Below are 12898 nucleotides of genomic sequence, written 5' to 3' on the forward strand. Positions count from 1 at the left end.
AAAGAAGTAAGGCAAGCATCTAAGCATATTGCACCTTTCGATTTGAATTGTGGAGTCTAAAATTGATAAATTATGCTTTATATAAGTTGGCATGTTCAATGAGTCGATATCAGGTTTATATGGGTAGAACTTATGTAATGCATTGTCCTACCTTGGTTATTTGATGATCCATATTCTTATAGCCTTAATAACATTATTGATGTCTAACTTGAAAGTTATTCAAAATGCTAGCAATACATAGGTCCTTGGTAGAAGTCGAGCGATGGTGCAACCATTGTTCGCGAGCTTAGTGCTTACTTATTATTCACGAATATTGATTATAATGTTGATGGTTGGTGTTTTCTGCCCCAGTGGAGTTCCTCGAGGTGTTTTCATGCATCATAGACCGTTTTGCATCGATTAAGCATCGTTTGTCAGTGCAGTTGGCTTTAGCACTTACCGTACCTATCATATGTTGATCTAATGGTAAGGTAAGTCGAATACCTCTGTAGCTGTGATCATTTATGCCTGAACATCGATAGTGTGAGCCTGAACATCGACGGTGTGAGCGGGTGAGCTTGTAGGGACACTTGTGGTTGCTCCGGGAGTTAACAAAAGTGAACTCCGCACCAAGCGATGCATGATCCAAGTGGTTGGAGCTTATTAGGAAAAGTTGATATGAGTACCCATTGTATGGACCTGTGTGATCATGCAAGCCGTATGATACTTGAGTCTTGTGGGTAAAGTTGTACCCTTTGCAGGGCATAAAAATAATTCTAATTATCGCACTCTCGGTCATGAGCATGTTTATGTCTATTTGCATCGGTCGTAGAGTTACTAATGTGGAATGGTGGTATGGATAGTATGTTGGGAAATGTTGATGATTGGCTATTAATGTATTATTATGATTTCATTTACATTTATATACAGGTTGGTAGTTACAGGCTTAAAATGATATGTTGGTTAAGTCTAGATGCTCACACATATGTGTCTAGGTCGCAGGCGTATATGTTTTAATCAATCTTATGATCTGTTTCCTTGCTAATGGCCCAATGCATATTCCTTGGAGTCAAATTATTTATATGTATTCTATATGTATTAAGTCTTGCGAGTAACTTCATACTCAGCTGCTCTACAGGTTTTACAGATGAGAAAGAGCCTACTTCACGCATGTCGATGTTAGCGGCAGAAATGAGCCTCAGAGGTCGCGCTTTTGGGGTGAAGCATAAGGGCATATAGCTTCACCCATCTTTTGTTCTCTTTATCTTTTGTTTCCGCTACGTATTTTTCTATATTGGATAGGAGTTGATCAATTTTAGTATCATCTTCGATCTCTTTTACTGTAAATTGTTAAATTTGTAAATGTTTAAGAACTTGTAATATAATTTAATTAATCATTTTTATTAAGCTTAGTTGTGATTACTTATGTTGGAAATGTATGTGTTCCGATCTTAAGCACAAAATATATGTTGAGATCGGAATGATATTCTGATTAGTAATTGAAGTCGTGATTATGTAATAATCGACTTAGTGACTAAGGTCCTATTTATTTGCTCATGAATCGTAGATTGTGGATTATGTAAACAAATGACCAGATTCTGTAAGCAAATTCTACAAATATATATTTGTATTATACCACAGTCCATTTAAGATGAGTTTCTATAATCCACGATCTGAAATTCATGAAACAAATCGGGTTTAACTAAAATATTATTGATAAGATTCTCCTACAGTAAAATCACTTCATCACCGTTGGGACCGTATCCAACGCCAGGACACTGTTCGTCACTCATGAATCACTGTTGGCATCTGACAGCCGTCGTGGAGCGGGACAGAATCCTATTTCCTGGTCTGCACATCAGCCCTCTCCGCCGGCGTCACCGGAACGTCCAGGAGGACTGGAGGAGGATGGAGGTCGAGGCCCCAGGTCTCCAAGGGATCGTCTCCTGGCGCAGTTTCGGCCCAGTCTTCTCGGGTGGCGCTGACTCCAAGGGCGGCGTTTTGCATAGCATGGAGCTCGAGGCCTCGTTTGTCTCTTGTCCATGGCTAGGGAGACCCTCACGGTATGGGTCGAACAGTTTGAGGCGGCGAAGAAAGACTCCATCAAGTTTTACGAGATACCGCCGTGGGTGATTGTCAGACACCACGGTATGCCCTGGCCTCTCACCTCAGCCTAGTTCGTCAATTTTCTTTTCGATCTTCCGGGAAATTGGATTGAATCCCTGTAATCTTTGGCAAGTTCAGATCTTTTTGAGAGGGGTATGGGGATGGGAACGGCTTTTTCCCGTCGACGACCTGAAATACCTTGAGGAATACTACCGGCGAAATGCCAACGCCGATGCTACTCAATCTGATACAACTGCTGCCGTCGGGCAACAGCAAGCCATTTTTCCATTGTTACTTTCCCGGTAACTCCAGTTTCTACCAGGTACTAGCTTAATTTACAGGCTTCCAGGCTAGGTTAGGGTTGCATTTGTTGATTGCTTCGCTAGGAATTATCTTTACTCAACACGCCAATTGTAAAAACGTTCTGTTATTTGCTTGCTTTTCAAGCGTCGCGATAAGAAGGTTGCCAATGCTACTCTATCTGATGCTGTCACCGGGCAACAGCAAGTCAATTCTGCCAATGGCGATGACTACTTGGTTACTACTGTCGTCTATCTGGTAACTCCAGTTCCTGCCAATTACTAGCTTAATCTGCAGCCTTTGAGGTTAGGCTTGCGTTGATCGATTGCTTCGCTAGTAATAACAGTAACTTAATGCACACCAATTATACATTGATCTATTGTTCGCTTACTTTTCAAGTGCCGCGATAAGGAGGCTGAATTGGTTCCTGAGTGGATGAAGTAGGGGTAAGTGCTACCTCTGATGAGATCAGGCTGAGCACCAAGATTCAGCAGAAAGTCTTAAGTCTTGTGCTGCACAAAAAGGATAGACCTATCACCCCTGCTGTTATGGTACATGTAGAAACAGCTTCAGATCAGTTTACCTTATCCACTTTATTTATCTGGGAGCTGATTCCTAGTGTTATTATTTACTCCACTTGCAGCATGGTTGTATCAAGTGTATCATGAAGGAGGCCGAGTTGATTCGAGCGGTTGAGGAAGGGGTTTAATGCCTACCACCATGACAACACCTTGAGCCATGACATTCGTGATCAGGTGTTTCGTCTCATGAAGAAATACTTGCGTGCAGATCCGTGCTCTGCTTCTGTTGCTACCCGTGCTGTCCTGTTGGTAAGTATCGGTGCCAGACCAGAAACGACCAACTACTAGTTAATCGTTTGCTCTGTACTTGTACTCACTGTTTGATGGATGGTTATCAACTTGCTTGTAAAAATTGCAAACAACAATGTCAAGGGAACCACGAAGGAGGCTGAGCTGATCTGCGAGAAGCTGAAGCGAGAGGGCCGTGTGCCCGTGTCTGCAATGGAGAGAACGCCATGAGCAGAATCATCCGCTTGTCTGCCTTAGATATGTTGACCAGCGAAATGGATGGATATGTTTTCGAGAGGGCCAGAACTGCTGGCTTTTGCTATTGGGACCACTTGACCCAGCTGTAACAGACATACCTGCATGATATGATCTTGTAAATATTTTTTTGTTGCTCGCTTCACATATATTGGTGGATATATACTTCATTTGATGTGAGAAATAATTTATTCATAGTATGTTTTGATCGATGAGAAGCATACCAATATCATTTTCCTCTACCTACTCTCTCCAGGCGTAAAAAGGAACTAGCAGATGCCGAGGCTGAAGTGCACGTGAGTGACTCACATGGGTTAAGTAAGGCAAAATATTCAACCAAAGAAGAGGTATAACAATGACTCTGCACAAATTAACTGTTTTTGTTTCCCGTTTGTAACTGTTTTACTGACTAGAACTGTTTGCTAGTTGGAGAAGAACTTGATAGCCCTCGACTTAACTGAAGGTGCCTGGAGGGAAGACTTGTATCCTGAGTGGAGTAATTAAGAAGATTAGTGGTAATTACATGAGAATGTTGTGAAAGTTGGCTTTCATGCATGTATATTTCAGAACCTTGGGTGAGGATATGGTTTATTATTTATTTGAGGAAGTCGGAGGGGAGGCCCTGTATGTTACATGCAAGAGGAGCGGGTGGCGGTGGGTTAAAACTAGTGAGCATACGGAGGTGCTAATAAACTTAATATGGACGCTCGCAGGCGCCAACAAAGCCAAGAGAAATTTCAACGTTTAGCTAGAAGTTGCCCATCTTTGTAGTTTCGTCATCCATGATGCAAATACTTTGTTTCTTCCTCTCCTGTTGGTTCTGTGCAACAGGGGGTCTATACAATTGTCTCCAACTTGTTCCACCCGGTAATAACACATCATCGAACACTTTACACTTTCATGTTTCTGGCCAGACAAATATTCCAAATAAGGGCAATGAAAACCGTTGGCAGTTCGGTTTTGTCTCAGATTGACTTAATTTGCGGTCCATGTGAGGTACCGAATTAATGGATTCGGTGCCTACGGATTCTACTATCAGTATCTCCAATCTTTAAAGAAGTTACCAAGAATAACACTAATTAACATGGCACATCCTGGTACGTTCCCAAGGACTGAAAAAACTATTTTTTTGGAGTTCATTTTGGTGTTGTTGCACTTGTTTTAATTGACCGTGCCTAGATGTTAAACAAGTGCTCTTCTTAGGTGTTCGTTTCCGTGATCAGATAAATTTTAGGCGTCCATTAACAAAGGGATCATACAGTGACCGACTTACATACTACGCTGCTATTATCTTTGTAATGTTTTTCTGAGTTTCTTTTAGTGTTTATGATCTCATCTGCTATTTGCTTATGCTTTTTCCCAGTCTGATGACATGATTTTCGTGTTAGTTCATCCACTGTCACCATGGATGATGATGTGTTGGGTAGAAGCAGAAATGACATGGAGCAGGAAAGACGAGAAGATGGCAGGGTTACTTCTTTAGTTTTGTACCTTTCAGAGGTGCTGAATGCTGTTGTAACCCCGGTCCTTTCTCCCTGATACTTCTGAATACTCCAAGTTCCAATGTACGTTTCCTTGGATGATCAACACGTGGCCGAGACATGGAATACTGCAGTTTGCCACGTTCTGCGCGACGGTGCTGTTCTGGAATTCATCAGAAGTTCACTTCATGGTTCGTGTCTCTGCAGATGCTGTGCGTTTCCTGGGTAGCGTAGCGCATGTTGTGCGATGCTTTTTTAGCCCATGACTGTGAGGTGCTGGAAATGCCCGCCGTTGCTAGCTGCTACTGCTCAGCAGCCAGCAAGTGCTGCTTGCCTAACTGACGAGCGGAGGTAGGCAAGAAGAGGGATGCAGAGATCAAAAGTTATGGATTCAACTGGGATTCTCAAATATTCACTTGCGATGTTTAGCTGAACCAAACAAATTTCATAACGTTGCAAAGACGGATCTTGCGCCTTTCGGTACCAAAGAGATCACATTTCTCAAAACGTTGCTTTCCGATCAGATTGCTTCAACAGAAAAGAGATGGTACCGTGGCATCTCTTTGGTAAGTCAAAGGGAATCCGAACCCGATAGGCTAAACCTGACTAGGGCAATATTCAAACTTGGGAACATATGCCACTACATCCATTGCCTTTCTGCACTTTGTTCATAGTCTTACGTCATATTTGTTTTTTATTTTAATTATAGATTATAGCTCAAAAGTAAAATAAAAAACAAACGGTTATAATATAAAAACTAATTCTCATAATCTATGACTATAAAATCTCACAATCAATAATCTGGTAGGAAGGAGTTTCTACGGATTTTATAAATTAGATTAGATTCTCATAGCCTAAAACTAAAACAAACAAACACTTAGACAACAGCTCAATTGGACATTGGAAGGTCGAAGTCAATACAAGGTTAAGAAACAACACATTCTAGAGAACGCTGAACACAATATAATGAGTGAACCAGTAGCAACATCGAGGATGACGCACAAACAGTCTGCCAGTGCAGCCAGGACGAAAATTCCCAACAAACTCCGTTATTTTCTAGGCGGCCAAGACTGAAGACATTTACCCAAGGAAGACTAATCATAATCTTCATCTTGACTACACGAGAAGAGCCCAGCAGCAGCTGGAACAAATATTTCCCAGTATATAAGTTGCGTAACTGATAAGTATCAAAACGTGCCATGCTGAGGCACCTACCCACCTACCTCAGTCTTCGATGCAACAGCCTCTGCTGCACTGATGGCACCATGAACCTAGGGCTAGCCAGTGCCACCATCGCCAGAACGACATCTGATCATCGGATCTGGTGGGGCAGTGATCGGTTGATCCTGTCATGGGAGGCTTCTCTACATCAGGAGATCACACACGTTTGTCCCAACAACAGCTTAACAATCGCGGCATCATCTGTGCGACAGCACAGGTAACAATAGGGTTCAACAGTCCATCTACTACAGCACCAGAATGCTGCAACTTGGTAGATGAACAATTCGACGTCTTTCCAAACGCCATAGATCAGGACAAGAAGATTAGGAGCTCGAAGCATGCTAAGCAAGCAACGATCTTAGAACACTTCAACAACAACAGAAAGACTACATCTACAGAAGAGGATGATATGCAATTACGCAGTAGCATCAAGCACCCACCAGCAACAAAAGGCACCACGAGATCACTGCAATTCTTGCCTGATAGCAACCGCTGGGCTGTTAGCTGAGCTAAATAAAAGCAGATGAGTGACGGATCAAGACGAGACTGGCGAATGAAACGATCAGACTAACAGCATTGCATTGCGCGCGCGCGCGCGACAAGGAGATACAAGATACACCGCCGGAGCCAAACCCGTCCGGCGACCACCGGAAGTAGGTAGCAACACCACGAACCACAACACACCACCGGCCACCACCGCTGCCGCCCCGCCTCGACTCCTGCAGTCCTGCCCCTGCACGCTCCCCGGATTAGGCAACAACACGAACTGAGGAACCCCACACCAGACAGCAGCTGGAACGATGGCAAATGTTAGCAAGCGCTTGCTCTCCGCAGCCCCGGTCGGTGGAGAGACGTCACATCACACGAAGCCGACCTCAGCGAACTGCGGGCGCGACTTAGCCGTTGTCGGCGCGCCAGGGCGCGGCCGTGGAGCCATCCCCTCCGGGAGCGGGTTCTTGCGCGGTCGGCCGCGCGGGCGCGGGATCTTGGGCGGCGCGTGCGGGTCCTGCGGCTTGGGCGGGCGGCCCCGCCGGCGCGGCGCGGCGGCGGCTCCAGGCACGCCGTTGGGGGCGAGACCGGCAGCGGGGAAGCCCAGAGGCCGCACTTTCGGGGGCCGGCCGCGCCCGCGCTTGGCGGGCGGTGGCACCGGCAGCGGTGCCCCTTCTTCGGGGCAGTCGTCGTCTTCGTCTGGGGAGTCCGGCGCCGGCGGTGGGGGTGGCAGCGCGTACTTCCCCCCCGCGACGGCGACGAGCTCCCCGGCGGCGGACATGCGGGAGAGGTGCGCGGCGACGAGCGCGGGGTGCGAGGCCGGGAGGTCGCCGCGGGCCTCCGCCTCGATGCGGCGCGCGATGGCGGCCTGGCTGGAGCCGTTGTCCTCCGCCAGCGCCGCGATCGCCGCCGCTATCATCTGCAGCACCAACAGCCCCAAGCCAGTCACTTCGGCAGATCGAGAGGGAGCTGCAGATCTGGCGGAAAGGAGCAGAGGAGGTAAGGTTTAGATGGAGGAGGGAGGCTTGCCTCGGGGTAGGATGGGGGCACAAGGTCGGAGCCGGCGTGGGGCGAGTGGTCGCCACTGGACGAAGTGGCCATGCCTTCCTTCCTGGCTGCTGGCTGGCTGGCTGTCGCTTCCTCTCCCTCTCGGTGCGTGGGGGTAGTGGGAGGGGTGGGAATTGGGGGCGCAGCGCACGGGAGGAGGGACGGGTCCGCGACGCGGGTGGGGGGGGGGGGGGGGCGCTGCGGGAAGGAATGCAAGTACAGTGGTAGACAAGGAATCTGTCGGGTGGTGCGATACCGGCCTACCGGGGGCGACCCGGCTCGCGGCCGCGGGCACTCGCCGTACAGCTCAACCGTTTTCGCCGTGGACCGTGGTGGCTGACCAGGTCAACCAAGAGTGTCGTGCAAAACCGATGGTGCCAATGAGCAGAAAGGGAAGTTTCTGTATGGATTCCAAGTTTCTAACCATTGGAGAAGTCGTTTCAACGCGAGGAGATGGAAGTTTCTATGTGGATTATAAGATTGTAACTATTGGAGAAATCGTTTTCAACACGAGGAGACGCAAGAATTTCTGTTGATTCGAGGCGTGTAAAGAAACCGTGGTGGTCCACCTCTGCAGCCGCCGGTTTTTCACCTTCTAATCCGTATGTTCGCACTTTATTTTGTTTGTACTGTTGTTTCTTCGAAGGTTTTATGATTGGTAGGTGACATGTGTTGTCTCCTCTAGGTGATATGGTGTGTGAAGATGTTGTTTAGATACAGTTGCTAATGTGCTCTATATGGATTAATAATATGAAAGAGATATGATAGGAGGTGTGAACATGCGATGATAAGGTCTGACAATAATTCTTGTTACTGAAAGAGATATTGTTATTGGTAGAAACTATTATGGTTGATTGAGAAAGAGATGAGGGCAGTGAGACAGGGTATAGGGGTCGGGAAAGAGCCAGTTTCAATGGTGGTTGTTGGTTTGGGTCATTGAGAGAGATGTAAGGAAGGTGGTGGAGGAACTGAAGACAAATGTTTTGCTTCAAAATCTCAATGCATTAAATAGCTTGAAAATTAGTAGATAATTTGTAGAAAAAGACCGTCAATAATTCCACTTCCACTAGTTTCAGCGGCATGCTGGTTATTCAACTGCACCTGAAGCTTATGCGCTGATTTGACTGAAAACAAGCCTTTCGAATCATAATGCCAAGCTAGGAAATCATCTATACCATCACGAAGTGGGATCGACAAAATAACTTCAGCATCATCCAGCCAAAAAATAGAACGTACCAGGTCTGCATCCCATGTACCCGGATGCGAATTGATAAGTTCATGAACCATTGAAACAAGTGTCTGACCTCTGTATGTACATGGCCTTCTTGTTTTACCTCTTGGAATCCAGGGGTCTTGCCATATATTAATTGATTGTCCATTGCCTACACGCCATATTAAGCCTTCTTTAAGGAGATCAACTCCTTTTAGCACACTTCGCCATGAATACGAGATACCTTGACGAGGAACAGCTTGCAACAGACTGCCATTCGGATAATATAATGCTTTTAATACCCTAGCACATAAAGAATCAGAATTTTGTAAAAGTCTCCAACCTTGTTCGATAGCATTGCCATGTTAAACGCATATAGATCTCTAAATCTGAGACCTCCCTCTCTTTTGGGTTTTGATTAAGTTTCCCAGGATAACCAATGCATCTTGTTTTCATTGTCCATATGGCTCCAACAATACCTACACATCATCGTATTAATCTCTTCACATAGGCTTTTTGTTAAATCAAAATAGGACATAGCGTAAGTAGGAATAGCTTGTGCTGCTTTGATTAAAATCTCTTTTCCAGCTTTGGACAACATTTTCTCCTTCCATCCTTGTATGCGATTCCAAATTTTTTTCCTTGATATATTGGAAAGCTTTCTTTCTTGATTGGCCTATATATACGGGTAAACCAAGATATTTCTCATTTCGGGCTTCTGAATTTAATTGCAAAGTCTGCATCACAATACTCTTCACACTAGATCTTGTATTTTTGCTGAACATGACACTAGTTTTCTCCCTATTGATAGCTTGGCCGGAGTTCACTTCATAAAGGTCCAAAATACCTTGAAGTTGTGAAGCACTTGCTTGGTCAGCCTTCAGCAAAATTAAAGAGTCATCTGCAAAGAGCAAATGTGAAACACTTGGTGCAGTGCACTAGGACATAGCTTTACACCTTGAATCAAACCGAGATGTTCTGCATTCTGTAACAGCGAGGAAAAACCTTCTGCGCAAATTAGAAATAAGTATGGCGAGAGTGGATCGCCCTGTCTAAGACCTCTTTGCGGGACAATAGTTTCTGAATATTGGCCATTCACTTTGATTCTGTATGATACTGTGCGGACATAATTCATAAGCAGTTGAACCCAATGTTGGTTAAGACCCAATTTTGATAGCATTGCTTCCAAAAAAATCCATTCAACACGATCATATGCCTTACTCGTATCCAATTTGAGAGCCATGTAACCATCCTTTCCAAATCTTTTGTTTTGCATAAAGTGTGACATCTCATAAGCTAGCAAAACATTATCAGTGATTAAGCAGCCTGGGACAAAAGCACTTTGATTTGGAGAAATAACATCGTCTAAGAAAATCTTCAATCGGTTTGCCAAAGTTTTGGACACAATTTTATATAGCACATTACACAAACTGATAGGCCAGAGATCTTTTATTCTTTCAGGATTTCTCACTTTCGGAATAAGCACCACATTAGTTTCAGTCCATCCGGATGGAAAGTCCCCACCATTTAGGACAGTAATTACCTCCTGTTGAACCTTTTCTCCTACTACTTCCCAGAACTTTTTATAAAAAATGGCAGGCATACCATCAGGTCCGGGTGCTTTAAGATCTCCCATGCAGAAAAGAGCTTCTTTCACTTCCTCAGCACTGAAGGGAGCTTGCAAAGAGTTGTTCATAGCAGCAGTAAACTTTGGCAACACATGATCAAAAGCATGCATGTCGACAGGAACTTTACTTGAGGAGAATAATGATCGATAATATGTAGAGACATGGTTTAATAACTGGTTTTTTCCTTCCACAACAAAACCATCATCTCTTCTTAGTCTTTTAATTCTATTGACTTGTTTTCTTTCAGAAGCACAATTATGAAAAAAAAATCAGTATTTTTATCACCTTTTTTTTAGCCAATCAACATGTGCACGCTGCCTCCAATACAAGTCAAGTTGTTCTTCAAGTTTGCCTAATCTGTAGCAGAGTACATGTTCCAAATGCACTTGTGAGTCCGAAAGTGGTTGCTTTAAGCACCTGAGCAGCTCCTGTTTTAGCTTCTTAATTCTTTTTTCAAGATTTCCTAGTACATTCTTGTTCCAGTCACTCAAAGAACCAGCCACCTCCCGACGATCACCACTGACCGAACTGGCACCTAACTCAAATGCATGGTTCCATGCTTTTGGCACAATATCAGCACATGCCTCCTCCTGTAGCCATTTTGCTTCAAATCGAAAGGAATTCCAATTTTGAGCAGATCTGAATGCCTCCATTTGGTCCTCCAAACATACAATAAGCGGCCTGTGGTCTGAATGACATGGGTCTCCATTGATAACTCTATACATTGGAAACAAGGATCGCCATGCGTTATTAGCCACCGCCCGATCCAATCGCTCACGGATATATCGATCTCGGCGATGACTGTGATTTCTCCAAGTGTATACATCACCCTCATAACCAAGGTCACTCAAACCACAATCTTCAAGGGCTGTGCGGAATCGATCCATACACACCTGCGATCTCATTGCACCACCCTCCTTTTCATGAGCAAACAAGATTTCATTGAAATCACCAAAACAAAACCATGGATGGTCCACCCTACTATGCAAGTCACGCAATGCCTGCCACGTCAGCTCTTTATTTCCTTCCTGTGGTTACCCATACATACCCGTCAACCTCCAAAACGCACCACCACCATATTTCACCTCAACATCAATGTAAAACCTGGAGACCTCCAACAGATCTACATCAATGCCAAAATAGCGCAAGACCACCACTTAACCCTACACACTCCTTTACCACCATTTTAGTCAAACCCAACATCCACCGAAACTTTTCCAATCTCCGTTTGTCCATTTTTGTTTCATACAAAAAGAGAATGTCAGGGTCCTCCTTCTGGAGATCCAGAAGACCACGAACTGCCGGCCTGTTCCCCAAACCCCGGCAGTTCCATGCGATGAGCTTCATTTTGTCACAGCCTCGCCATCTCTAGGTTGTTATAAAACTCATTGTCCGACCCCACACCAATGTCACCATGTGTACGTTGCTTTTTCCCAGATTGGTCATGTTCTTCACAATCCATTTCATCAGCACCCCTTTTCTTTATGATTTGATTCGGATCCAATAGAGAAAGGGGTAAAACCCTCCTATCCAGTTTCTTAAATGCCTGGCTTCTTCTTCTTTACATTACTCTTTTCTACTTTCTCCTTCTCCCTTTCCTCAACCTGCATGACATTGGGATCCTGGACATGTGTATGGTCAGGAAGGTTTGTCTGCTTGATGTTCTTATTGCCCTCTTAGACCTGGACTTCTTTCTCTACTGTAGCCTTCCCCAACGCCTGCTTTTCCTCCTCATGCACATTCATCAACTCATTTGCCATCTCATCAGTATTGTCCATTGATTTGTTCTGCAGCTAGGCATCAGTTTTACCTGCGCTATTTCCTGAGATCAACAAAGATGAGCTGCCAGTTCTATTCTTCCTCCAATCCTGCACCTCACTCCGCCCACTAGCCTTAGAAGTACCAGAACCTTTCAATTCCCCTCCACGAGATTTGCCCGCATCCACTACCTTTTTCTTGGCCGGCACAACTCGGAGATCACCACCATAAGGCCTATCACTAGATCTCCAATTCCCGGTCTTACATCTTTTATCTATGTGCCCAATAATGCCACAGATGTTGCAAAATTCTGGTAAGAAATAATATTCTATGGGACACCACAGACAACGCCCATCATCACCTCCATCAATCAAAACTCCTCTCAGGATCGGAACACGAATGTCAAGCCGAACCTTGATCCGGAGAAAGCAGCATGCAGCCGAACCATTCGCATCCTCATCCATGTCAATAAATTTGCCCACCTTCTCCCCAATCTCCTCTCCCATTTCCCGATCCATGAATCCCATCGGAAGCTTGGTAACCAGAATCCAAGTAGGAATATAGAACTCGACATCATCCACTCGCTTACCTCCATCGAATTCTGTCAGCACCATC

General features: G+C 45.0%; 1 protein-coding gene and 1 long non-coding RNA gene across 3 annotated transcripts; one reads left to right on the plus strand and one right to left on the minus strand.

The window, feature by feature from the left end:
* Nucleotides 1–1771: 1771 nt before the first annotated feature.
* Nucleotides 1772–4442, plus strand: LOC133913149 (uncharacterized). Of its 2 annotated transcripts, XR_009908996.1 has the most exons (8): nt 1773–2127; nt 2224–2407; nt 2533–2643; nt 2785–2936; nt 3029–3215; nt 3339–3567; nt 3706–3796; nt 3876–4442. It is a non-coding gene; the product is annotated as an uncharacterized LOC133913149 (long non-coding RNA). The 2 variants fall into 2 exon arrangements; XR_009908995.1 differs by having other exon boundaries at nt 1772–2127; nt 3339–3796.
* A 2256-nt stretch (nt 4443–6698) lies between these two features.
* On the minus strand, nt 6699–7883 carry LOC133913151 (HMG-Y-related protein A-like). Its single transcript, XM_062356214.1, has 2 exons — nt 7670–7883; nt 6699–7559 (listed from the first exon to the last, which is right to left on the minus strand). Exons 1-2 carry the CDS (start codon nt 7739–7741, stop codon nt 7011–7013), a joined length of 621 nt encoding a protein of 206 aa, XP_062212198.1. The 5' UTR covers nt 7742–7883; the 3' UTR covers nt 6699–7010.
* Between the last annotated feature and the right edge of the window lie 5015 nt (nt 7884–12898).

This window comes from Phragmites australis, chromosome 3, assembly GCF_958298935.1.
Source record: "Phragmites australis chromosome 3, lpPhrAust1.1, whole genome shotgun sequence".
NCBI lineage: Eukaryota > Viridiplantae > Streptophyta > Magnoliopsida > Poales > Poaceae > Phragmites > Phragmites australis.